At 44.8% G+C, this 27,201-nt stretch overlaps 1 protein-coding gene across 1 annotated transcript in view; it reads right to left on the reverse strand.

The window, feature by feature from the left end:
* DIMT1 (DIM1 rRNA methyltransferase and ribosome maturation factor) overlaps nucleotides 1-27,201 on the reverse strand; it is a 177,820-nt gene that overhangs the window by 75,748 nt on the left and 74,871 nt on the right. Inside the window, exons 5-6 of the mRNA XM_086960681.1 lie at nucleotides 7,215-7,308; nucleotides 7,065-7,114 (exon numbers count right to left, since the gene is read on the reverse strand). Coding sequence (XP_086816807.1) covers nucleotides 7,065-7,114; nucleotides 7,215-7,308 — 144 coding nt within the window. The remainder of the gene's footprint in view (nucleotides 1-7,064; nucleotides 7,115-7,214; nucleotides 7,309-27,201) is intronic.

Consider the following 27,201-nt stretch of genomic DNA (forward strand, 5'->3'; position numbering starts at 1 on the left):
AAGCATAACTATATACAAGAACGGTATAGTGCAAATACAGGCCTCTAATAACGAATTAGAAAAAATTGACAATATATTCCCTACTTTAAAAGGGTACACTGAGATCAAAAGATCGGAACACATAAATCAACCAGATGGTACCCTGGACACCAGGGGCATTACATCTTCAGATAATATAATAATCAGAGAATCGCAATCTACGCTGGGAACATTCATAAACAGAGTAAGAAGCACACCGCCCAAAGTTGAAGCAGAGATAACGGAAATGGCTATGCAACATCGGAATAACGACAATGAAGTTCAGAAGGAAGATGCAACATCCAGACTCATCCAAGGAGCATCACTGATTAGGCCTCGCGCTAAAACTCGAGTAAGCTCAGAGTTAGAAAACCGCAATACAGATATACCTCATTCTACCCTAACACAAAGAACCTCTCAAAGTACCTATCTTAATACAAAAAATCTATCTCACCCAAACAGGATAATAAGTACACAAAATCAGGACAGAACAGACAAGATTATTTTTAGTGGAACGGACAACCAAAATAATCTTAAAAAGACCAGAATCTTGATGAAAAGATCAGATCCAACAAAAGGTAAATCACGAAACAAACGCGGGAACATAACAATCACATCACCTCAGATCATGAGAGAAGTTGAAGATCTTAGAACAAAAATGAACAACATGTCACAAGACATACTAAGCTCTCTGAAAGAGGTAGAAAAATTCCATGTAAGTACAGAAAACACCCACAAAAAAATAGAGCGCTTCATAAAGCTGTTAAACCACTCTCAAAGCAAAAGGAATGAGTCGGCGATGCCATTATCAAACAGGCATAATCGACCAGATAGGAAACCTTTGGAATTATCGGAAGAAGAAACCTTATCCTTACTCCGGGATTATGAGATATCGTAAAGCAACAGAGGAGAGGAAATCAAAACAATCCAGTTCAATGTCAATAGAAAGGCGAGGCTAAATGATAGGAAACTCATCCTTAACAACTTACAACAAATTCAGATAATCCCAGAACCGCAAATTGTGACCTCAAATTGTATGGAAAAATCGCTGAAATGCCTTCTGATCCGCAGCTAAACATGCATCAGACATAGCCGACCTCATCATTAGCCAAGAAATTGACGTGACAATCCTCACTGAAACATGGCTATCAGATTCATCATCTCCAGTTCTAGACCCACTAGTGCCCCCTTTATATAACATTGTGAGACTGGATAGACGAGAGAAGAAAGGAGGTGGCATAGCATGCTTACACCGTTCGGATATAGAAATCGCCCAAATTCACTCGGATCCAATCAAAGAGCGCGAATACCTAGGCATCAAATTAAGGGCGGACAACAACCTATCATGCAACCTGCATGCACTTTATCATCCACCTGGAAACAATATGCCGTTCATATAACAACTAATGGAGATCATCACAGCAAATCATAACTCAGACGCAAACAACATTTTCCTGGGGGACTTTAACCCCTTCCATGCTCATGACGGAACGGTTCCGTCATGAGCGTCGGTTGGCCTGTGCTTATGACGGAACCGTTCCGTCATGGTTCTATTGGTTCTTTAGAACCTTCAGCACCGCAGCGGAATTCGGGCAGCACTGAAGGGGTTAATATACACTCGAACAACAACAATGACAAACAAATAAATGCCTTCAAAGATTTCCTAGAAGAGCTCAATCTTACGCAAGCTTACACACAGCCAACTCACTCGAAAGGAGCTACCTTGAACTGGATAATTTAAAAAAACAAGAATATATCAAATCTAGCAATAGATCCATGCGACTGGTCAGACCACCATATCAGAACATTTGTGATTCCCACATGGAAAAAGAATGAACACGCACAACCGTATAGAATTAAAAAATGGATGAGGGACACTAAAGATTCGAACACTGAACCTTTAATAGAAGGCTGTGAAAAGGACTTGCACCCACCAAAGAGAGTACAGGACGTAAATGATCTAACGGCCCAATACTATACATCTATAACGGATATAGTTAACTCCACAATGCCTCTTAAACAGAAAAGAGTTACAGAGAAGATTAAAAATCCATGGTTCAATGAGACACTAAATGAAGGAAGAAGAAAACTGAGAATGGCGGAAAGAAAATGGAGAAAACACCCTTCTTCTCCCATATTATAATCTCTGAGAGAAACCAGGAAATATAACAAAAAGATCCTCAACTCCAAAAAGGAATTTATCAGCTCAGAATTGGATTCCGCCAAAAACAGACCTCGTAAATTATTCGAAATACTAAAACAACAATCCAACAAGGCAGCCAAAACAACTCAAGAAGTCACAAAAACACAACTAAACTGCGAAGTATTCTCTTCCTTTTTCACAGACAGAGCCAACACACTGGAAAGGGAGCTCAAGAGTGCAGCGGATAAACTAGTAATCCAAAAACCTACAATGATCGTTGCCAACTCCTTAAAGAGTGGGGCAAAAAATAAGGCCCATTGGGATTCTTTCAAGTCATTAGACCAGAACAACATTGCCAAAATGCTACGAGAAATCAGACCTAATAACCACTATAATGATCCACTACCGGCGAAATGCATGAAAGAAATCAGCCAGGCTGTGATTCCCTTATGGACAAAAATTATAAACGCCTCTCTATCACAAGGGATACTCCCAGAATGCCTAAAAACCGGTCAAGTAGTCCCCATCATAAAAAAAAACGATGGCGGACCTGACAGATCCGAATAACTTTCGCCCGGTAACTAACATTCCGGTACTAGCCAAACTAATAGAGAAATGTGTGCAGAATCAACTAAGCCAGCACATAAACAATTTCTCTCTATTGGATGAATGTCAGTCGGGCTTCAGATCAGGACACAGCACAGAAACAGCGATGTTACATATAGTTGATGATGCTTTACAAGCTTTAGACCAAAATAGATCATGTTTACTCATCCTTCTAGACCTATCAGCTGCATTTGACACGGTGAATCATGAAAAATTACTGAATAGGCTCCAGGATAGGATGGGAATATCAGGTACGGTGTTGAAATGGTTTGAATCCTTCCTTCAGGATATAACACAAAGATTCTTAGTCAATCAATCTCTATCATCTTCATGTCCTAACACGATTGGAGTACCGCAAGGATCCACACTATCTTCATCACTGTTCAATCTATATATCAAACCGCTCACAGAAATTCTCCGTAACCCCAAAATTTCCTTTCACATGTACGCGGACACGCAGCTATACCTCTAGATCTCGTCGTTGGAAGACATCAGGTTAATGAATGAGGCCTTAGAAATGACATTAAAATGGTTAACAATCAATCATCTAAAATTAAACGCTAAAAAAAACAGAATTCCTTCTAATATCACCCTTTAAGAAGCACACAGAAGTTAAGGAATGGGCTAGAATGATCACAGCGCTGAACTGCACCCCTACCTTAGTCGACTCCGCTACATCACTAGGAATAATACTGGATGAGAACTTGTATATTAAAGAACATATCAAGGCAATGGCAAAAACTGCCCGTTTTCACTTGAACTATATCAGAAAGGTGAAGCCCTTCATTTCAAAAGCTGATCTTCAGCTGGCAGTCCAATCATTGGTCATCTGAATGATTGAATATGGATGCACTAGGTTAGCAGGCTTATCACAAATCTCCACATCACCGCTAAAAGCCTGCCTCAACGCAGCGGTGAGACTTATCACAGGATCTAGGAAGTTCGACCACATTTCTCCACACCTAAAAGCATTAAACTGGCTATCGTACCAAACTAGAATTCAGCTAAAAATGGCATGTATCACTCACAAAGCGCTTCATTACAACACTTGCCCAGAAAATAGTAGTATCAGGAGGAAATAGACCTGCTAGGAGTGCTAAGAAGCTGGTACTGAGACCTCCTATTTTCTGGAAGAAGAGAACGTCTGATAGAGCTTTCTCTGGAGCAGCCCCTAGAATCTGGAACTCTCTTCCACCAAACATCAGAAAAATAAACACAGCAACGTTTAAGAGGGAAACGAAAATATATTTCTAATGAGCAAATTCCTCCCATAGTTCTTTAACACCTTTGATGCACATGACGGAACGGTTCCGTCATGAGCATCGGTTGAGCTGTGCTCATGACAGAACCGTTCCGTCATGACCACACCCATTAACATTGGGGCTCAGCACCGGGGATAAATCTGGGCAGCAGCCAAGGTGTTAAACACAGTGTCAGAATCAAGTCCAAGACACTTACTCACAAGAAGCAAAAAGAATTACAAATAACGGAGTAGGTCTTACTTGAGGATTATAATCTATGGATGGTGAAGCTGGAAGTCACAGGACAAGACTCAAGACAAGTGAGCTTATATCCTAAAAACAATATCTACTTCATATCTTGGACCATTCTCTGTTAATCCGATGTATAGATCCGCTAGTTTCTCGGAATACTGCCTAGATCGGTACCTTATCAATCCTGTTACCAGATTATATAGAATCTATAACACATCGGAAAGATATTTATCGCCATTCTGCAAGCAGGAAGTCGCACGTTAGAGATAGTTTTTTAGTCAATAAGTTAATCTCTGTACATATTGCATTTACTGTATCGTTTGTTGGTTTCGTCGGGTCTCGATATACTGAGGCCTTGCACACGTAATATATGTCATATCTCTTTGGTTTACCCTTCCTTCCAATATGTGTCTCCATACTACCTCATGCTATGTAAAGTGCTCTGATACCCATGGGTCTTGTTCGCGCTATACAAAACTCTTTAAATAAATAAATAAATAAAGACTCTTCCAATACCAGCCTCTGGAGACAAAGGGATGGGGGGATTGAAATGTGGCCCCTTCTGTGATACTCAACAAAGGCCACCTGTTCATTCACAGTCATATACTTGTCTACAAGTCTCAGCTGCCATATTTCGCATTCAACCACAATGAAACCTAGGCAGGAGGCACCTCATCCCACACGTCGCCGGGAAGGTCTAAGCCAGTTACTCATAAGGGCTAGACTGTAGCTCTAATAAGCAACACATATATCCAGCAATATCATGAAAGCCAGGTATCAAATCAATTCTCCCCCGGCTCCGGGGTCTCTTTAACCACATTACCAGTACGGTCATCAGAATTGGAGGGCATCCTGCCTCTACCAATGCCTTTGTTGCCACCCTCTCTGACCTCTGTTGCTAAGTCTAAGGTGCTATTCTGCCAGACCAGCACTTGAGAGGAGGTAGAAGCCCCACCACCTTGTTGCCACCTCCCATGTGCGAGTGGCGGGAGCTCGCTGCCCATAGTCTGGATCCCGGGGTGCAGGTGCCAAGTCTGGACCATCACCAAGGACCTGCAGTCAGCCCCACACTGTTGACACTGGGTCCTGCAGCAGGTGATTGGTCATCACACTTGACCCTGGATCCGTGAATTGGTCCATCTTGGTTTCTTTGTGGTCTTTCCTTCCCCATGTTAGACTCTGCAGGGCGCACAGCTCCTGAATGGGCTCCTCCTCATTTCAGGGAGTCGCAAATCATTGTGCCTCAAGTGTGTGTGTGTGTGTGTGTGTGGGGGGGGTTAATGCAGGGTTCAACAAGCTGTCTCAGTTATACAAGTGATAGCTGTCAGGGCTCCCAGTCGATCCCCAGTGTCTTAGTTATTTCCTTTTTGGCAGCCACATTCCCTAGCGCAACACCTCAGGACATAGGTCCTGCAGCATTCCGTAGGCTGCTGGTCTTCAAGGCGGGGGGAAACGTTCCACTCACTGGAGGCTGTAATGAAGAGCACTACATGTAAGTTATATGAGCTCTCCTACCACCAACAGCTGCACCTCCAGTGTAACAGCAGCCCACGATAGTGCTCAGTGGCTATAGCTGTTACTGACCACCAGAACACAGGTCCTGGCTCACTCATGTCACTGGAGCACCGCGGCCTCCTCAGCCCCAACGCCAGCACCGCTAGGTACAAGCCAGATGTGTCTCCCGAAATGGAGCTTCTGCAAACCTACAACCTGTCTTTTAGCTAGTGACCTCTAAAAACCCTGGGAAGAATGCTGCCTTCGAAAAAGACTCCAGTCTACCATGGAAAGCGGTCCAGTCCAGAAGAAACCGATTCCAAGGGCTATTAGTACAGCTGGAGCCACAATCCCTTCCCACTCTGCACCCAACGCCAAGTCTGAGTGGCTCACCCGTGCAGTGAAGTCTCCCCAGCGACCCAGACATTGTATCCAGCGATGGCTGACCCCACCTGATCTCCACAATGGCGCCTGCATTGTGAATCCAGAGGCTCCCTTGACCGCAACAGGCTCGGGTAAGAAGACTACGACATCAAAAAGCACCCTTGCACCCGAAGCCCCTGGGCCTTGGGGAGCTTAGCCGTCGGTGCTCCTATGACCCCGCTACATCTCTACTTACTTCTACTGTCATTGGTCTCCCTCCTGCAACCTCCGGTGCCACGCCTGCAGCCTATTTGCCACTGTGACTTTGTGCACGGTATAACCACATAGTGGTAATACCATATACAGAGCCAATACATTTTGGAAATTCAGTCTCTCTCAATTCTAGTAAATGTATATTAATTCATCCAAGCAAAAGCTTCTAGTTTAGTACAATAGGCTTCATACAGGCGAGCTACTTGCAGGTAGCTGGAGAGCTACCAGTAGCTCACGGGCTACTTTTTGGAGAAGACTGCACTAGAGACTTCACTAAGTTCATAGGAAAAATTAAAGCATTCTTATAAGTTCACATCTCAATCATATCAGCAGACAGAAGGTATGACTAGTATCACAGCGCATGAAAGCTGGTAGACATACTTTGGTCCCTGATGGCATTTCCTATCTGGCACAGATGCTGTCTGTATCAATGAACTAGCCATAACTTAACGAGCAAGACAACTAAACTGTGATTTCATCAGACCAAAGTTAAGATTCCAGCAAAGAATAGCAAAAGAGCTGCTCTCTTCATTTTATGCATTTGCAATAGGCGCTAGGTAATACATCAGTATCATGTTTTCCAAATGGAAAATCGAAACAAAGTGATCATAGTAACTCTAGGTCTTAACTAGAAAGTATAAGACAATACATTATTTAAAGCAAACACCACTTACCTAAAAAAGGGTCTATGCAGCAATAACTTAAAAACAAAAGGGGATGATATCTAAAAAGATTAAAAAAAAGACAGGATGTTTGTTTAATGTAATAAAAATGCCAGACATGATTTTTACATGTTTCAGAACATTGGTACTTTAACACCTTACCTGGTATGGCAAATTAGCCACACAGATATCAAAGAATGGCAAGTCTGATTTCAGCACATCGCCAACCATAACTTGAAGTTTGCTTGCCACAGCACTGCAGAAAGGAGAAACAAATCAACACAGTCCAACTATGGAATTAATGACACACTGGTAAAAAAAAATACTGTGCTCGGTTATGGGACGGAGTGGCATACCCTGTACACAAGCAATGATTATAGAAATACTAATTTTTACTTTTCAAAAATCATAACAACTGAATGAGTATTTATTTTAACCACCAACTCAGACACAAGTCATTCAGGTACAGCTTTTCATCTTTCTAGGAGCACTTTAGATAACATCACAAATTCCAAACAAGTCTTAACGTATTCTGATACAACTGTGCAGTTTGGTATAATATGTGATCAGAAAAATCACTGAACAGTAACTGACATTGAAAGTATTTAAAGGAATGAAACACAAAATTAAAGTCAATCAATCAATCAGAGTACTTGTAAAGCGTGCTACTCACCTGTGAGGGTCTCAAGGCGCTGAGGGGAGGGGGGTGCCGCTACTGCTCGAAGAGCCAGGTCTTGAGGAGTCTTCTGAAGGCGAGTAGGTCTTGGGTCTGCCGAAGGTGGGGAGGTCGTTCGTTGGATGCGAGGGACATCGGCGAGGGCGAGGCTGGCGGAGCGGAGCTGTTGGGTGGGAGTGTAGAAGTGGAGTCTGCTGTTCAGGTAGGTTGGTCCGGTGTTGTGGAGTGCTTTGTGTGCATGGGTGAGGAGCTTGAAGGTGATCCTCTTGTTGAAGGGGAGCCAGTGTAGGTCTCTCAGGTTGGGGGTGATGTGGCTGCGGCGGGGGACGTTGAGGATCAGTCGGGCGGAGGCGTTTTGGATGCGTTGTAGTCATCGTAGGTGTTTGGCTGGGATAACTGCGTAGAGTGCGTTGCCGTAGTCCAGTCTGCTGCTGACGAGGGCCTGCGTCACCGTTCTTCTTGTTTCGGTCGGGATCCACTTGTAGATCCTGCGCAGCATGCGGAGATTGTTGTAGCAGGAGGAGGAGACGGCGTTGACCTGTTTGGACATGGAGAGTGAGGAGTCAAGGATGAATCCTAGGTTGCGTGCATGGTCGTTGGGTGTTGGTGCTGGTCCCAGTGTGGTCGGCCACCAGGAGTCGTCCCAGGCTGAAGGGGTAGGTCAGAGGATGAGGACCACAGTCTTGTCTGAGTTCAGTTTCAGACGGCTGCTTCTCATCCAGTCGGCGACAGCCTTCATTCCCTCGTGGAAGTTGGTTTTGGCGGTGTGTGGGTCCTTGGTGAGGGAGAGGATGAGCTGGGTGTCGTCGGCATAGGAGATGATGTTGATGTTGTGGTGGCGGGCCACTTGTGCGAGGGGGTCATGAAGACGTTGAACAGCGTCGGGCTGAGGGATGAGCACTAGGGGACGCCACAGATGATGTTGGTGGCTTCGGATTGTGGAAGGGTGGGAGGCGGACGCTCTGGGTTCTGACGGAGAGGAAGGATGTGGTCCTGTCGAGGGCCTTGTCTTGGATTCCGGCTTCTTGGAGGCGTGTCTTTAGGGTGCGATGGCAACCGTGTCGAAGGCGGCTGATCGGTCCAGGAGGATGAGGGCTGATGTTTCTCCGTTGTCCAGTTGGCGCCTGATGTCGTCTGTGACGGGGATGAGGGCTGTCTCTGTGCTGCGGTTTTGTCTGAATCCGGACTGGGATGGGTCCAAGATGTTGTCTTCGAAGTGGCGGGCCTATTGTATGTTGACGATTTTCTCGATGACCTTCGCCGGGAACGGGAGCAGGGAGATGAGCCGGAAGTTCTTGAGGTCCTTAGGGTCTGCCTTGGACTTCTTGAGGAGAGCGTTGATTTCGGCGTGCTTCCAGCTTTCCGGGAATGTCACTGTTTCGAAGGAGATGTTGATGATCTTTCGTAGTTGGGGTGCGATGGCTGAGTCTGCTTTCTTGAATACGTGGTGCGGGCACGGGTCTGACGGAGATCCTGAGTGGATGGAGTTCATAACCTTGCGTGTCTCAACGTCGTTGGACCAGGAGGTCAGGCGGTTGGTGCTGGTGGTGTTCGCAAGGGAGGTGGAGTCTAGAGTAGTCGGGCGGTCGTGGTGTTGAAGCCGTCGTGGATGTCGTTGATCTTGCGGTGGAAGAAGGTGGCCAGTGAGTCGCACAGTTCTTTAGAGGGCGGGATGTCGTTGGTGTTGGTGCTGGGGTTGGAGAGTTCCTTTACGATGCAGGGACCTCTGCAGACCTCCAGGGAGGTCTGCAGAGGTTTTCTCCAGACATGCTCCACAGGGGTTGGAGTTTACAGTTAGCCAGCATCGGCCCAGAGCAACTTGGAATATTGTGGACAATGAAATTAAGTTTGGAGGACTAAATTGGGTGGAATTTATTGGAAAAGTTGATACATGTTTTTGTGCAAAAGGTGTGTTGAGTCGAGTTAGTGGTAATGCAGGGGTTCTACGTTTCAGAGCAAAGTATCGTTCACAGCTGTGAAAGAGAAACCAATCGGCAGCTGAAAGATCTTCTTGGTTGTCATTCACCTGCAGTGAAAATTTTACAGGAAGAAGGCAGGATGACGAGGGATACTGTGCCGCATGGTCACAGTCACTGAATCTGGTTAGAATAATAATGACTAAGAAAGATTAAGTGAATTTCTGGGTAAACCCTTCGAGGATTCCCATAACAAGGATCTTGTAAGTAAATCACACATTTACCCATAATAGACTTTTGGAATAATAGTGTTATAGGGTTGGACTTCCTCGATGCAAGATGTTAGACGAAAAGGGGGGCATTAAAGAGCCTCAAGATGTCAGCCCACTTGTGTGGGCACTTTCTAGGCTGCTTCATGATTTCTGAGAGCTGATCATTTTGACAGCTAGGAGTGGCAAATGGCCAACGGCTATACTTGTTCCCATACCCCAGCAAAGGATGTTTGTGACTGACGCTAGACATTTGCATACAGATATGTTCTAAGGGCATAGACTTGATAATGAGGTAGAGGACCTCAGGGTTGGAGCTAGATTTAGTTGTGATCATAACCTAATTTTCTGCACATAGCTCCCGTGGGGCAAGTCAATGAGATGCTTAAGTAATATCTAGTTTTAGGTACATTAGATCATCCAGTAACTTGAGGTAGTCTCTAGGGAGGTGGTTTTTAACCCCTTAGTTGTTAAAAGAGAACAGTGAAATGTGGGACTATTTTAAACCTAGTATACCCATTAATTCTAAGGTTTCCAGGCTAAAGATCTAATGAGGGTTGAAATAGGTGGTTCTCATCCTACTGTTGTTTTTGACTCTGTTAGTAGATAACTTGCTCTCTACTCGGTGTCTCTACACTACACGCCACGTCACGTCAATGGATTTGCTTTTTACCTTAATGGATTGTTCCTTGGCTGTCACTTAGCGTATTTTCTTTTACCTTGAAACTGTGCAAGTTGCATTATGGCAATGCAAAGTGACCCATATTTCTGCCGCAAAATGCATGTGGTAAGGTTGGAGGATAGTAAACCTTCTCACTAAATGCCTTACAGAAGTGTTTATGGCGGGTGTAGGATGTACCTCTTTTTGCATGCTCACCTCTCTCCAGCCCCCATCCACGTTTTTGGTCTGATGTTACTGGCTTTTCCACACTGCAGAGCATTGAGCCGTGATAACCAGGCCCCCGGGCATGTACTCTAAACCCACAAAGGAGGAGTACAATTGGCTAATATCCGATTGGCTAATTTATTTTACTAGTTAGTTCCTAGTATATAGTACAAGTACCCAGGGGTAGTAATGTAAAAGACATAGTGGACTGCAGCACTTTGAGGAAATATAAATTTTATGGTCAAGAAATGTTCCCTAACGTGTACCCCACCGTCTCCATGTACGAGTTTAAAGTGCATGTAACTTCCCTCCTGTACCAGCTATAAAGACGCAAATACAATTGCGTTCAACGTTAACATGTCCTCTTTCAGACCCGCCATGAACGGGTTCAATATTCAGTTCCTAAGTATGCTATGCCAACGTCTTTTTGTGGTGTACTTTACACGTTTTTCAGCTCTGGCGAAGCAGGCCCCGAATTCTGCCATCGAGCCTTTTTTCTGTCTTCTGACTCCGAACGCCTCAGCCTGGGCTGCCTCTGTAACCGTGACCTCTGCCTTACTTCCTGCGCGGCCCACGGCGCTTAGCTCAGCCTGCTGCCTGCCAAGACTGTATTCAACCTTCGCATTATCTGTTCCGCTCCTCGAAAATGCATTCCTGCCTACTAGTTTAAGTAAACATCCCCCAGCTGCAGAGCAAAGGGCCCGGCCTCACTGTCTCCGTGCAAGTAATTCATAGCCTCTGTTACCATGGAAGGCCCATGCCCCCCCTCGCATCTCATGCAGACACTTAGACGCTTATACACGCACTCACAGTCAGTATAGAATAGCTTCTGCCCCAGAGACCTTTTCCGTCCAGATAATATGGTTCCTAAACATCAGATATCAGATATGATAGTGGTACAAGTTGATCTGACATGCCAGACTTCTGTATCTTTCCGCTGGTGTAAATGTCAAGTCCCCTGCACCCTCCAGTCATACGTCATGCACACGTCATGCAGCTGTGCGCGCATCCAGGCCTCAGATTTCTGCTGACATTGCAAGATTCAGCTTTTGTTGCCACCCACTTATGACACTTACATGTGACGTTTCTAGCACACACCTCTATGTTCACGCCTAGTTCACGCCTTCTAATTACGTATCACTACCACGTGTGTGTCTTATCTTGTCTCTCTCAGCTGTTACGCATACTGTATTGGTTCCTACAATACGATTCAAGTATATAAGCTATGTATTGTCAATAAAATATTGCTCTATCCCTTCCTGCACCCCTGTGGTGGCAGGAACATGATATCCGGTCTGGTACCATTCCTTTTTAAGGAATAAAACCCCTAAGAACTCTAACACCACGGACTCTGTTTCTTTCTTTCCGATTGAGTTATTTTTGTTTAAGTACTTACCTGCATAGAAATTAGGACGGTAAATCAAATATTTACCACATTATTATGGCACCCGAATAGGGACCCCTCCCCCACCTCACGCGCCGGTTGGTGCGTTGCAAGCTCTGTCCCCTGCCATCAGTTAGACGGAACTACGCGTACTGGCAGGATTTCCTGTATCTCCCTCTGGCCCACGGAGGTGACGAAGACTGCGATCAGCACCCAGACGAGGCGGTGAGGAGTGCGGAGGATCCCGACCAGAGCCTAGCCGAAAGAAGCAAGGTCCGAGGTGTGAAGAGGCCCACCAGTTTTCCGAAGTATCCATGTGTCGAGTCGAGTCGAGTCCGGTCCAGTCCAGTCGAGTTTTCCGAGGCCTTCTGTTTCCGTGCTTCCCGGTGAGTACCATTGCTGGGACGTATCTAGACGGGTGCATTATTATGTATCCGGTAAAGACAGGTTTGGGTACACAAACGCGGTCTGCACTGTTTTAGACAGTGTATCTGTACTGTTTAGCAGTATATCCGTCTGGTTCCGAAGGTAGAGATATATGTTTAAAATGTTCTCTCATGTGATTAATGTCGTGGTATGAGTGATTGTTTAATGTGCATTATTGTGTTTTCGTGTAACTAATTGTGTTCAGAGTTCAGTAGCAAGGATTGAGTATCCAGTATTAAGTAGACAAGATGCCGTTTTTCAATAAGTTAAAGCAGATAGGAACTAGGAAAAGGATGCTAGAGGAAGAAATTCCTATCCCCCCTAGGGACACGCCTGGAAATTACATGTACCACAAGCATGGCATAGACGCCATACTGTATCTAGATTTATGGGCCGATTATACTAAGCACCTAGAAGAAAAATACAGATGGCCCGTTACAGGAACATGGGATGCCGAGTGCATCCTGAAAATAGAAGAAGCACTATGGAGAAAGAAAGCCAGACAATCACAGAAAGATGCTATAGAGTTATGGCGTAAAGAATCGCATAAACGAGCCGAAAAAGAACTCCGAAGAGAAGATAGACTTAGAGAAGCGCCGGATAGAGTCCGAGAGAACAAATTAGTTAATGAAGGGATCCGAGTAAAAGCCGAACAAGTAGACCGTGCACGAAACAATCTTGTAAATGGTATGTACTTAGTGGCCGAGGGTTCGCCTGAAGCCAATTCAGAAATACCGAAAAATCTGCTGCCACCATTGGTTCCAACTAAAGTAAACCACAGGACTACTAAAGACATATTTCTGGCTTCATATCTAGATGACGTAGCACCCACTTGCACCAACCCACCTGCCCGTGTACCGCCTACTGACGGTGATGGAGGTGGCAACCCGCCTCCAGACCATATCCCGCCATTACCACAACAGAGTTCCCCCGTTCGACAGCCTGTTCCTCCACCCCCACCACTTCCCCCACCTCAGGTTAAGATACCAAATCCATTGTTACTTGATCCTACTAAGAGACCAGTTCAAGTACATATACAGACTCCACAGAGGGATAATGCCCAAGCCTCCGCCCCAGGAGGCGCAACAGGGGGTTACCAGACCCCGCCAGCAACACACAGATTACACCTTAGGGATATGCAGAAGCACCCTATGCTCCAATCACCTCGTCTTGACATACTCAAGGAACCACTCTCAGTTTGTAGATATGATCCAGTACCCGGTAAAGACGACAGAATGTTGATAGCATCACTACGTTTGCGGCAAGCTACAGATTATCTAGTGTTATTCCCAGATATGCCTGATCACCTAGATAGAATATATCATTTTGTCCAGACTGGGGAAAACCCTGAAAGTATTAAGGAGGCCCTGGCACATCAGAAAGTTGACACTCAAGCATATATACTACGTTTTTTCATAAATTGCTTAATAAGAGACCGAGACAGGCCAGAGACAGACCAGCGTGAAATGGAAGTCCTAAGCAAGTGGGGTCAAAATATAGCCGAAGGAAAGCATGATAAACAGAATTGCATAGCTAGCATGTACAAGAAAATAAGAAAAACGGTAATAGAAATACACGAAAAGGAAAAAGAAAATGGCTCCTCCCAGGAGGAGGAAGGACCTGAAGAACCAGAAAAGACTACAGACACAATAGCGTATGTAGGTAAGGGAACTTACCTTAGGAAAGGCATTCGCCCAGAAAGCAAGAGAGTTTTTCTCTCTGGCATATCAAAACCGAATTCTCCTGAACATCAGTTTCAAGACACTGATAAAATGCTTCGAGAACGAATGGGGTACCATGTACTCAATTCTATGGATGAACAAGAACTAGCCCGGTCAGCAGTACTATGGGCTGACAATCCTAATATATACAATGATGACACAGTAGCACATACATTTCTGAACCTTTCCCCAGACGAGCAGAAATTAGCAGGTATATACATGATTCAGCACCTCCTCACGTTATACAGAAATCAACATTCTGATCCAGGTCCCTTACCTGATACATTAGAAGCACTACTTATGGATAGATGGAGAGGCCTAAGTACTAAGTTAATTCAAATAATTCTAGAACCAACGGCACAGACATAACACTTTCTTAGGCTCACAATATGTTCCCGCTCCGCCCCCAGAAAGAAAAATGTATCATATGGAGCATCTTCATGGCATTGAAAGGCAGAACCCATTACGAGAAGTACACCCAGTCATGGGTACCGACCATACCTTGAAACGTGTGTATGTATACACACCCCTGACCAAGTTAGAATTATTGGAGATGAAGAAACTAGTACCCTGTCATGATAAAGACCCCGCAGGTTTCCACAGAGAACTTAAGGATATGTTACTAATGGGAGATTACACCTACACTGATATTATGAAATTGTTACAGGTTCTGTTGCCTACCGGCATCTACGAGAAGCTCAAGGAAAGAGAGTGGGAGGTGGGAGAGAAAAAGATTATATGGACTGAAATAGAATACGAGGAAAAGATTCGTACTCCAGGGCTAGGCCTTGGGGAAAAAGCTAAAGCATTACCAGGTTCGATAGTACAGGTCTTGCCAAGATTATTGACAACTAAAAAGGAAGACTGGGATGCAATCTCAGCCTGTAAACAGAAACACGATGAAGATACTAGCGACTTCTATTCAAGATTCGAGAAATGTTTCATTATAAATAGTGGCCTGAAACCAAGTAGCGAGTCATACCCACACCTTTTTGTAAGTAAATTAGTAGAGAATTCCCTAACGCAAGTTAAGAATCGAGTATATAAAGTCGAAAGCACATGGCAAGCAAATACGCCATCTCAGATGTTACAAATGTTACAGTATCACCAGAACAGAATCAGAGAAGAACAAGAACATGAACAAAGACGTATGAAAGACACGAAAATGAAAATACTAGTTGCGCAGACAGCTCCGGCTGACGGTCAGAAAAAGGGTGGGACACAGACAAATAATTCAGCAGCTCCCGTTAAAGGGACATGCAACTATTGCAAGCAGCCAGGTCACTACGTACATGAATGTCCAGTCCTGAAACACAATATAGCAACAGGTAAAACTAAAGAAAGACCGCATCCGCCTAGACAAGACCAGGGCCAACAACAAACTTCGCAGAATTCACAACCGATGCATGCTTCGCCACATGCAGGACAGGCCGCAGCGGCATCACAGCCACAGCCCATTGCCGCGACACAGCAAGTTTCACGGCAGATGTGCCAGTATGCCCAATCAGATTACCCCGATTATCAGCGATACACATGAAACAGCCTAGAGAGGGAGGTTGGCTTGCCTCTTATTGAGATTCCTGTAGATCAAGAGGGTCCTTATGTGCACAGTCAAGTATTGGGAAAAGATAGAAAGTTTTTAATTGACACAGGTGCAAGCCGCACAACGATCAGCCATGATGAAGTTCCAGGGGCACCCCTCTCAGGCTCACAGAATGTTTCCCTTGGTTTTTCAGGACAGCCTATTGTAAATGAAGTATCGAAACCTGTCCCCTTAGCAGTAGGTCCATTATCACGTGTTACAGACTTGTTACTCACGAAATCATGTCCAGAAAACTTGTTAGGTATCAAAACACTGAAGGCTCTAGGAGCCGTGATATGCTGCTCTCCGCAAGGAGTTAGACTTTTCCTGCGAGACTTCAAGGGTCACTATGTATTACGAGAGTTTGATGTCAGATTGAAAAATGTACCAGAACACCTGTGGGCACAAGGCCCAACCGATGTAGGCTGCATGCATATTACACCATATCGTGTTACACTCAAGCCAGGTGTTGTTTTACCTCGAATCAGGCAATACAAGTTACCACCCGATGCTGTAGTGGCTTTACTGGAAATCATTGAAGAGCTCATTGCCCAAGGAGTGGTTGTAGAGACCGACTCCAATATCTGTAATTCCCCTATCATTCCGATTCTTAAACGTACTGATCCCAATGCACCGCCAGTATATCGGCTGGTGATTGATTTACGAGAACTGAATAAATGCATTGTTCCACAGTACCCTGTGGTTCCCGATATCTCATCCTTATTGACTGCCATTGATTCAGAAGCAACGTTCTTTACTGTAATTGACCTCAAGAACGCCTTCTTCAGTGTGCCCATTGATCCAGAGAGCCAATATCTCTTCGGATTCAGTTTAAATGGACGAAGTTTCAAATTTTCACGCGCACCTCAAGGATTCACAGAAAGCCCCAGCATCTATAGCCAAGCACTGAAAAGACAACTTGATTGTATCCAAATGCCAGTTAACACTGCTTTACTGCAATACGTCGATGATCTGCTGATCACCAAACGAAGTGAGCCCGAATGTGAGCAAGCATCACTGACGGTTCTACATTTTCTGGCCGACAAGGGACACAAGGTGTCTCCTTCGAAGCTACAATTCTGTGTTCAGCAAGTTGTGTACTTGGGTCACTTGCTGTCCAAAGTGGGGAGACAGCTCACTCCTGATCGCATCCAGTTAATTGTAAATATGCCACAACCCCAGACACAAAAGGAAGTGCGGGCCTTTATAGGCCTCACCTCGTACTGCAGACAATGGATTCCCCAGTATGCATTTCTAGCTAAACCACTCATTCAGTTGACAACACAGGAGGCAGCGACTTCGACTGCCCTCCCTTGGACTCAGGAACACACACAGGCTTTTGAGGAATTAAAGAAAGCTTTATGTCAAGCACCAGTTCTAGAGACACCATGTTACAGCAAACCGTTTACACTTTTTGTTACAGAACGTGATGGTACAGCATTGTCTGTCCTCACTCAAGACCAAGCAGGTTCACATAAGCCTTGCGCTTATTTTTCAAGTACATTGGATTCAGTAGCCCAGGCACTCCCTGCGTGCTTAAAGTCAGTTGCCGCAACAGCCCTAGCTATCAGACAGAGCGATTCAATTGTATTAGGACACCCATTAACAGTACAAGTTCCACATTCTGTAGAGGTTCTTTTAAACAGAACCCAGACTCAACACTTGACTATAGCACGACTGACAGGTTATGAATTGACGCTATTCCAGCCACACATAGAAATCCGACGCTGTAGCATTCTAAACCCCGCAACATTGTTACCCTCCATTATGACAGATCCAGCCCGCATGATTGTATAGAGATCATTAATGCAGTAACAAAGCCCCGACGAGACTTAACTGATGTTCCATTGACAAATCCAGACCTGACACTCTATGTGGACGGTTCATGCATGAGAACAAGTACAGGAGAGTTAGTGGCCGCGTATGCAGTGACCACTGAAACTGAAGTCAAAGAAACACATCGTATTGACACACTGTCTGCTCAAGCGGCGGAGCTCATCGCTCTGACCCGAGCCTGTATACTAGCCAAGAACAGAAATGTTAACATATACACAGATTCCCGTTATGCTTTCGGAGTCGTACACGACTTCGGAGTGTTATGGCAAGAAAGAGGTTTTTTGACCTCTCATGGTGCCAAGATCCAACACGGTTCCCTCATTCAAGCCCTGTTAGATGCGATACATCTGCCTTCAGGCATATCCATCATGAAGTATAAAGCACATACTAAAGTTACAGATTCTGTTTCCCAGGGTAATGACCTGGCAGACCAAACAGCAAAACATACAGCATTAACTCACACCCAGACAACTGATGTGACAAAGACAATAGTACCGACACAGTGTATGTCAGTTAGGGACCCCACACTAGATGTAATCGATATTCAGACACATGCCACCCCAGATGAAATCAAGAAATGGACTGAACTAGGAGGGATTCAGACAGATCAAGGATGGATGACGAAGGGAAAATCTACATGGTTTCTCCCTGACTCTATGGTTCAAGTCATAATAAATACAGCACATAGTCCAGCACATCTAGGAGAAAAAGCTATGTTAGACAGCTTACAGAATCTCTGGTACAACAAACACTTACGAGCAGCAGCAAAACAGAAAGTGCGTACTTGCATGATCTGTTGTCAGTTCAATCCAGGTAAAAGCGTCCCTGTAGAGCAAGGTGGATTTCATCCTCCCGATCACCCTTTTGAAGTCCTCCAGATGGATTATATCCAGATGGACCGTTGTCGAGGATTTAAGTATGTTCTCGTAGTTGTTTGTGCACTTTCCCGTTGGACCGAAGCATATCCAGTCCCAGATTACACTGCCCCGACCACTGCCAGGCAGCTGGTTCGAGAATTCATCCCACGGTACGGCTTGCCTCGTATCGTGCACTCAGATAACGGACAGCCATTCTCATCCGAGCTCATGAAACAGGTTTCCCTTCTGCTGGGATATCAGTGGAAATTCCATTGTGTCCGACATCCCGAGGCAGCTGGCCTTGTGGAAAGGCATAACCAGACATTGAAAACACGCCTTGCAAAGATCTGTAAAGAGAAAGGGGTCGACTGGATAGTCGCCCTGCCCGTTGCACTGTTTTACATGAGAATGGTCCCCCATTCGAGATCAGGGCTAGCCCCGTATGAAGTGGTTTTTGGCAGACCACCGAATATGTGGGGGACGCCCATGCCTAAGAAAATTACCGATGTTGACTGTAATATGCTGACAGATTACCTTGCCTCCTTGATGTCTGCACTCCAATCATGTCGTTCACAGGTTGCCGCAGCTTTTCCCGACAACACTGATGTAAAGCCACATGATGTCCGTCCCGGAGATGCTGTGTTGATTCGCAACTTCGACAGGAAAAGTCCGTTGGAGCCCCGCTGGAAAGAGCCGAAGATCGTCCTTACCACGAGGACCGCGATCAAGGTGGAAGGCCGAAAGGGGTGGATCCACACGAGTCATATTAAAAAATGCAACGAACTGCTGCCAGAAACTGACTCGTCCACCCCCTCAAAGGACTGCCTCGAATCTAGTGACTGTAAAATTCCTAAGCGAGAAAAAACTCCCCAAGAGGAATACCGAACAAAACTCCGATCTAGCAAGTCAGACAGTTTAATTGTTTAAGTCCTCCCCTAGGTGAATCGGTTAAATAGTTTCTGACATGTATCCCCTAGATCGAGATAGAGAGAGAGAGAGACAACTCAAGAAACGTACATACTGTAAATCACTCCGCAGTCACTGTATAGTGACATTATTGATTATGTTTTTCCTAAGTCTTTTGATTATTGTTGCTAGTATACTATTGCCGATATACTACCCTATCTTCAAGCGTGAACAATCTGCTTACAATGTAACTGCCGAACACTCTTTTAGCGAATTACCGCCTCACGAGCTATCATACAGGCTTGCGCTGCGCAACAACACATTCATTAGTATGTTACATCACTCCCATCAGACTAACAATGCTACAAACTGTTGGATATGTGGCCGACTCCCTCCCTATCAGAAATATAAGGGAGTTCTGCCTCTCTTCCCGTACCTGTTCACTCACAATGGCTCCTGTGGCGCATGGTTTAGATTAATTAATTCTTTAGATTCTGATATTGCTGTTTTCGAAGGGAATTGGATTTGGGGAAACCTGAACCTAGTTCTGCTCAACATCTGCTACCCTGACAAGAAGGGACTTCCCATTAGGACCGGAACTGATTTAGAAAATGAAGTATATGGATTAGGGAATTATACAATTAACCTCATGATTCTTACTGTTGAATCCGAAGCTGCACCAGTTCTCCCTGCTATGTCAGTATTACCAGTCACAGGTGACTTATGTGTCAGAAAGAAGGGTTCAGTACACTTAGGTCATAGTAAATGTACTACCGTGGTCGAATTCAGTGATCATGGCAAGTCTTCCTTTAGAGCTACTCGTCATTCCTATTTTGTTTGTGGCCATACCGCATACATACGCTTACCTCCAGATTGGGATGGTACCTGTTACATTGCCTTCCTTCTGCCACCTGTTTTCCTAGCCCCTCCTGATTATCACAGAAATACAAATCTAGTAAAGAGTAGACTCAGAAGAGATCTCCCGATTGTCGACTATACTGAAACAGCATGGGAGCAATACACAGATTTCAATAAGGGATTCTTTTTCTTCACAGGCCCCGTCCAAAACAGTAAACTAATACGAAGATTAACTAGAACACTCGAAGCAATAGTGAATGAAACTGCCTCCGCTCTAGGCAACTTAACAGAAGAGCAGTCCGCCATGCGGGATGTTGTTCTTCAAAACCGTCTCGTTATTGACGTCATCTTGGCAGACAGAGGCGGAGCTTGTAAGGTCATCGGGTCAAGTTGCTGTGTTTTCATTCCAGAAAATGCGCCAACGGTATACCAAGCTATTACACGTCTTCATAAAATTGCAAGTTTGATACATCAGAATCCAGGCACCTGGACTTGGTCCGGTTGGTTCTGGACAACATTGACTGCTTGGGGATGGAAGATCCTATCCTTCCTAGGCGTTGCCCTTGTCATAGTATTCAGTTGCTGCCTATGCCTACAATGTGGGCCAGCGATTTGTGCACTGTGCGCCACATCGTGCATTGCACATTCCAGTTTTCACTCAAAACGCCAAAAGAAGAAAGAAGAGCAAATGATGTTACAAGAACAGACTGATCGATTCATGAGGATCGATATATCATGAAGGGTCCGTAGGGAACAAGGAGGGAATGAGGAAATATAAATTTTATGGTCAAGAAATGTTCCCTAACGTGTACCCCACCGTCTCCATGTACGAGTTTAAAGTGCATGTAACTTCCCTCCTGTACCAGCTATAAAGACGCAAATACATTTGCGTTCAACGTTAACATGTCCTCTTTCAGACCCGCCATGAACGGGTTCAATATTCAGTTCCTAAGTATGCTATGCCAACGTCTTTTTGTGGTGTACTTTACACGTTTTTCAGCTCTGGCGAAGCAGGCCCCGAATTCTGCCATCGAGCCTTTTTTCTGTCTTCTGACTCCGAACGCCTCAGCCTGGGCTGCCTCTGTACCAGTGACCTCTGCCTTACTTCCTGCGAGGCCCACGGCGCTTAGCTCAGCCTGCTGCCTGCCAAGACTGTATTCAACCTTCGCATTATCTGTTCCGCTCCTCGAAAATGCATTCCTGCCTACTAGTTTAAGTAAACATCCCCCAGCTGCAGAGCAAAGGGCCCGGCCTCACTGTCTCCGTGCAAGTAATTCATAGCCTCTGTTACCATGGAAGGCCCATGCCCCCCCTCGCATCTCATGCAGACACTTAGACGCTTATACACGCACTCACAGTCAGTATAGAATAGCTTCTGCCCCAGAGACCTTTTCCGTCCAGATAATATGGTTCCTAAACATCAGATATCAGATATGATAGTGGTACAAGTTGATCTGACATGCCAGACTTCTGTCTCTTTCCGCTGGTGTAAATGTCAAGTCCCCTGCACCCTCCAGTCATACGTCATGCAGCTGTGCGCGCATCCAGGCCTCAGATTTCTGCTGACATTGCAAGATTCAGCTTTTGTTGCCACCCACTTATGACACTTACATGTGACGTTTCTAGCACACACCTCTATGTTCACGCCTAGTTCACGCCTTCTAATTACGTATCACTACCACGTGTGTGTCTTATCTTGTCTCTCTCAGCTGTTACGCCTACTGTATTGGTTCCTACAATACGATTCAAGTATATAAGCTATGTATTGTCAATAAAATATTGCTCTATCCCTTCCTGCACCCCTGTGGTGGCAGGAACATGATATCCGGTCTGGTACCATTCCTTTTTAAGGAATAAAACCCCTAAGAACTCTAACACCACGGACTCTGTTTCTTTCTTTCCGATTGAGTTATTTTTGTTTAAGTACTTACCTGCATAGAAATTAGGACGGTAAATCAAATATTTACCACAACTTGGCCGTGCCGCCACTGCCCATTCGTTAAAGCAAAATACACACCTTTTGCCAGGTCAATTTGTTCCCTTTTATTAATAACAATCCATCCCTAGGTAAGGCTTTGGTAGCAAACCAGGTAGGGTGCTTAATATTAAAAGGGTCATGTTTATTTTGTGTATCACATATTCTTATAGTTAAAAAACATAATTGCTATTTCCACTGTAGCGGGGCCGGTGGCCTCATTGGCTAACACGAAGCTTCACTAGCCAACACGCTAAGTGCTAACTTACATTTTGGACCAGCAAAGATAGTACTCAACGGTATCAAATTAATCATTACATTAAGGCAGACTCAATGTGGAGATTGGATTTAAGGTAACTTTTAATAGAAAGATGATTTAGAAAGTCACCACTTTGTGGCCCAACCCTTCTGTAGCCTTTACAGGTTTAATACAACAGTGGTCACCAAAGACACATGCTGAACCCCTGCTATGTGAAGTGTGAAGTGCTCCCAGAGCAGGGAAGAAAGAGATTTGCTGAAGGGATGAGTGTGACCGCCCATTTTAACAAGATGACTACTCGGCAGTGACAGATGTTTCAGCTTCAAAGAGGCTACCACCTCAGTGAAGCATATGATGATTATACCTTCACCTGCCTGCTCCTTTGCGTAGGCAGACAGGATGGCATCTCCTCTAGAGAGGGAAACCTGTTAAAGAGCTGGTTTTCCTAGAGGAGAATCTCATTATGCTAGGTAAACCCGAGGGGTGTTCCTAAGACTCCACACAGGGGAAGAATGCCTATGCCATGTTGGTTTAGGGTGGAGAACCCTGGCATTGTTTGAGGGCCAAACCCCCAGGAAGGGAAATAAGTGGGATGGGTAGCCTTGTGGGAACCATCGTTTTACTGGTTAGCGAATCCTCCCGTCCTACAAACGAGAAGATGGCAAAAAAATGGTACACTAGAGCCATCAGATCACTGCTGGTTTGGTAAGAAGGAAGATGGATTGCCATACTGCTCCCTGGACCAAGTAAAGGACTGCTGAACAAAGGAAGAGCTGCACCTTCAACACAAGGGACTGGCAAAGAGTACTGTACCTTCTGGGACCACTCATGAAGGAAGAGCTCCACTTGTGTCAAAATCTGAAAGAAGACTGCCCTACTGCTCCCTGGACCCGGCAAAGAGAGGATGCACCAAAGTCTAGACTCCGCCTGATGAACCCGAGGGACATGGCAAATGGAATGTCCCTGTAGTAGCTACTTGTGGAAAAAGGATCCACAACGACAAAAAAGCTGAAGGAGGCCTAAACTTGTGAAAATCAACCTGCCCAGGATCACCTGCCCACTGCTGAACGCTGAAGTGCATGCTGGGGGAACGAGTCCTCGAAGTGGACCCTGGTACTCCTCCAAGAAAGAGACACTCGCCTGTGGACGACGGCTAAAGGCAGCTGTAACCAGAAACCAGTCGTCGCCTGTGGACGACCGCTAAAGCCAGCTGTAACCGGAAACCAGTCGACCAGTGAAACTCAACCTGCACTGGGAGTCACTGGAAGTCACTGTAGCATCATGGGAGATCGAAAACTGAAGTTATGCAATATGCTCTCTACACTTCAAGGATTTTTACATTTTGTCCTAACACGTTTGAGTGCTGATCTGGTGTTGATATGGTCATTTCATTCAGCTAGGTTATGGGCAGAAGAAAAAACACAAAACAGATTTTAACATCAAAGAATCTCTCTCTTTGCGGGCCCACGTGGGAAAGATTGTGCATAGTATTTACTACTCTCTCTCCAGCCTTGTCAAGAATTTGTGAGAGCTACAGTAATTACATTAACTCACTCTACTCTACAAAAGCACCTGAATAAACTTCAGACATTGCAGAATGCAGCAGCTAGACTACTCTCAGGCACACCTCGATTTGCGCCCATTACCAACAAAATAAATTGCACTAGCTACCGGTAAGGAACCGAGTTCGCTTCAAAGCCCTTTGTCTAGTTTTTAAGGCGTTGCATTGTTCAGGACCTGACTATCTAAAGCAATAGTTCCAATGGTATACACAGAATAGACACCGAATAGACCTCTTCGTTCATAGGGGCTGGGCTGGTCTCAGTGCCACGCATAAAAAAAGTTCGATGGGGAGGTAGAAGTTTTACCTACAGTGCTGCCAAAGCCGGGAACAATCTGCTGTTTCAGTTAAGATGTATCACAAACCTCTTAGCTTTTAGGAAGAGCCTAAAGACCTAGCGTTTTGCCCAATACATTTCTTTTACTTTGGCCACAGGAGATATGACCTCCGGGTAACAGCAGCGCTATATAAATTTCACTAACATTAACATTGACCTTGGAGTCTCTCAGTAACAGCTAACCAGACTTTACGTAGAGCCAAATGTCAGGGCAATGATTATAACCATGATTTCAAAAAGTCAAAGCTTTAGCATCCAGGAAATAGTTACACTGGCTAAATGTTGATGGTGTTCAAATTCCTTTGAATTATACACAAGTGTTTTTGCCTGCTCTAGCATGTATGAGTTCCACAAAGCAATACTTGAAATCATCTAATAATGGCTGCTATTTCACACTTTTTCAGTACATCCATGTGAAGCAAAGGTTTTTTATACTGACATTTTACTATGGAACACCCTATGTTTAACGGCTCTTAAACACATTTAAGAGCAGTTTTAAAAGCAGTTCATGGAAATGTCTTTGTACCAACCAAGTAAAAATCCTAATACTACATTTTTCAAGTGTTCAAAGTTTTATAATTTAACAGCATTGTTCAAGTGTTTCAAGCTTCATCATTTAAAAGAAACATTGTGTTATTGTTATATTCCATATAGGTACCCTATATAGGAGAAGGTAACATTGCAACTTTTAACCTATATTCTTCCATGCATTACATACATAACAGTTTTAAGGGACTGACCTTTTCCCTATATACGACACTGCATTCAAAACGTAGGTTTTCCCTAGTTCGAATCTCATACATTATGCATGAGGTTTCTTGGAAGCACAGCAGGACTACCATCTCCTGTATAATATCTCTGTTTAAAGTTCAGGTCCGACGTCATCATCCAGGCCAACACAGTGACACAGCAAGGTAGGACCCCTGGGGAGACCTATAAGCATAAATACATCATGTCTTGCTTAGAAAGACAGACGCGACCGTGACTTCCCGGCTGACACAGAGGTTTCTGCATGCAGACCCTCCAGCTCGCAGTGGTCTAACATCCCTCCCAGGGTGTCCAACTCAAGATATTCTCTCATTCTCAGGTAATGGGTTTGACTAGATCCTAGAGGGATTCTTGGCATAACACCTACATAGATGATAGGTACATTTAGGTACATCTAGTTAGGGAAGCATCGTAGGAGAACGCACTTTCATCATGTACGTATATATATATATATATATATATATATATATATATATATATATATATATATATATATATATATATATATATATATATATATATATATATATATACACATATATTTTCATGATTACTGCAAAATGGTAGAACTGCACCATCCTTTTACTTTTATAGTAATGTTAATCAAATATCTCTGCTACTCTCTAATGGTTGATACAGCTTATCTATTCTGCACTGGAATAACAACTGTTCAATAAATTCTTATTGACAAAACGCCCAGTATGTTTACTCTGTATCTCTGAGACCAACTAAGTGAGCATGAGTGTGAGAAGTTGGCCTGATATGTAGTGCTCACTATTCTAGTGATCACTGTGTATCATTCCAAACGACCCTTATTGATGATTGGTTGTAAGTCAACCTTATAGACCAGCTATCCTAGTAGCATGGACAAGAGCAGTCTTTAGGCTAAACTCTAGAGGGCGTGTTAAGCCAGCTGTTATACCATCACATATACCCCTTGAACATCAAGTGAAAGGACACCACACAAGTTGTTATGAAAATAAAAGGATATATATTTATAACAAGTCTACCCTGATCTCTTTATGAGTCAGGGAGCTAAGCACACAACAAAACTCTTAAGAAAATACTTCAAGTTGCACAATTTACACAAATGCCCGAGGGGCACGAAAAACCATATACTACAAAAGTGGAATGCGAAATACGAGCAGGTAAGTAACAAGATCCAGAGGCTTTAGGATCGCTAGGACTACACTACTGAACCTTCAGGTTAGGAGCAGGAGGCCTAGGGGGATCGGGTGCAGAGTGTGCACTCTCACGTGGGATGCGGGACAAAGTCTATGGATGCTAGATTTCGTAAAGTTAGTGTTATCGGACGAATCCGACTAGATAGGCTGAAAACGAAATAGGATCAGGACACTTAGATAGTGAACCTACGTTGGAGCACCGAAATGCTCAGTTTACCTAGCCCAGGGGCTGCAGCTGCATAGGGTTCAAAAGACGTCGGGAATCCTCATTACAGTCTATGGAGCCTGAAAGAAGAAGTTGCTGGCAGGCGACCAGTGATGATGTCCGGAGTGATCCAAGCCTGGATCGAAGATGGAGACGACCTGAAAGCAGAGGGGACTCAGTTCTTAATCACTAGCCAGTGATTAGGTGGGCACCAGGATGGCACCGGATGAAGTCACCTCGACCAGGTGAGTGGGCGACGCTGGGCTCTGCAGTCTCTCGGACCAGGAGGCGTTGTCGGCGACCAGGATGGAGGTGCGAGCTGTCCCATGAAGGTGTCTGCTGTCGGCGATGCTGGACCCAGGATTGGGGCAACAAACCTTGGCAAAGGCAAGCCCACGCGGTGGACTCAAGATGGCATCTGGAGAGGACCAGGAGTGTCCGGGATGCTCCTCTCTTGGAAGGGAGCAAGGGCCAGTCTGGGGCAACCAGACCAGCGGTGTGATTGTCGTGGTTCGTCGTCAGGAGGGCCACAAGCCAGCAGGC

The sequence above is a fragment of the Lissotriton vulgaris genome, chromosome 3_1 (assembly GCF_964263255.1).
Source record: "Lissotriton vulgaris chromosome 3_1, aLisVul1.2, whole genome shotgun sequence".
Classification (NCBI taxonomy): Eukaryota; Metazoa; Chordata; class Amphibia; order Caudata; family Salamandridae; genus Lissotriton; species Lissotriton vulgaris.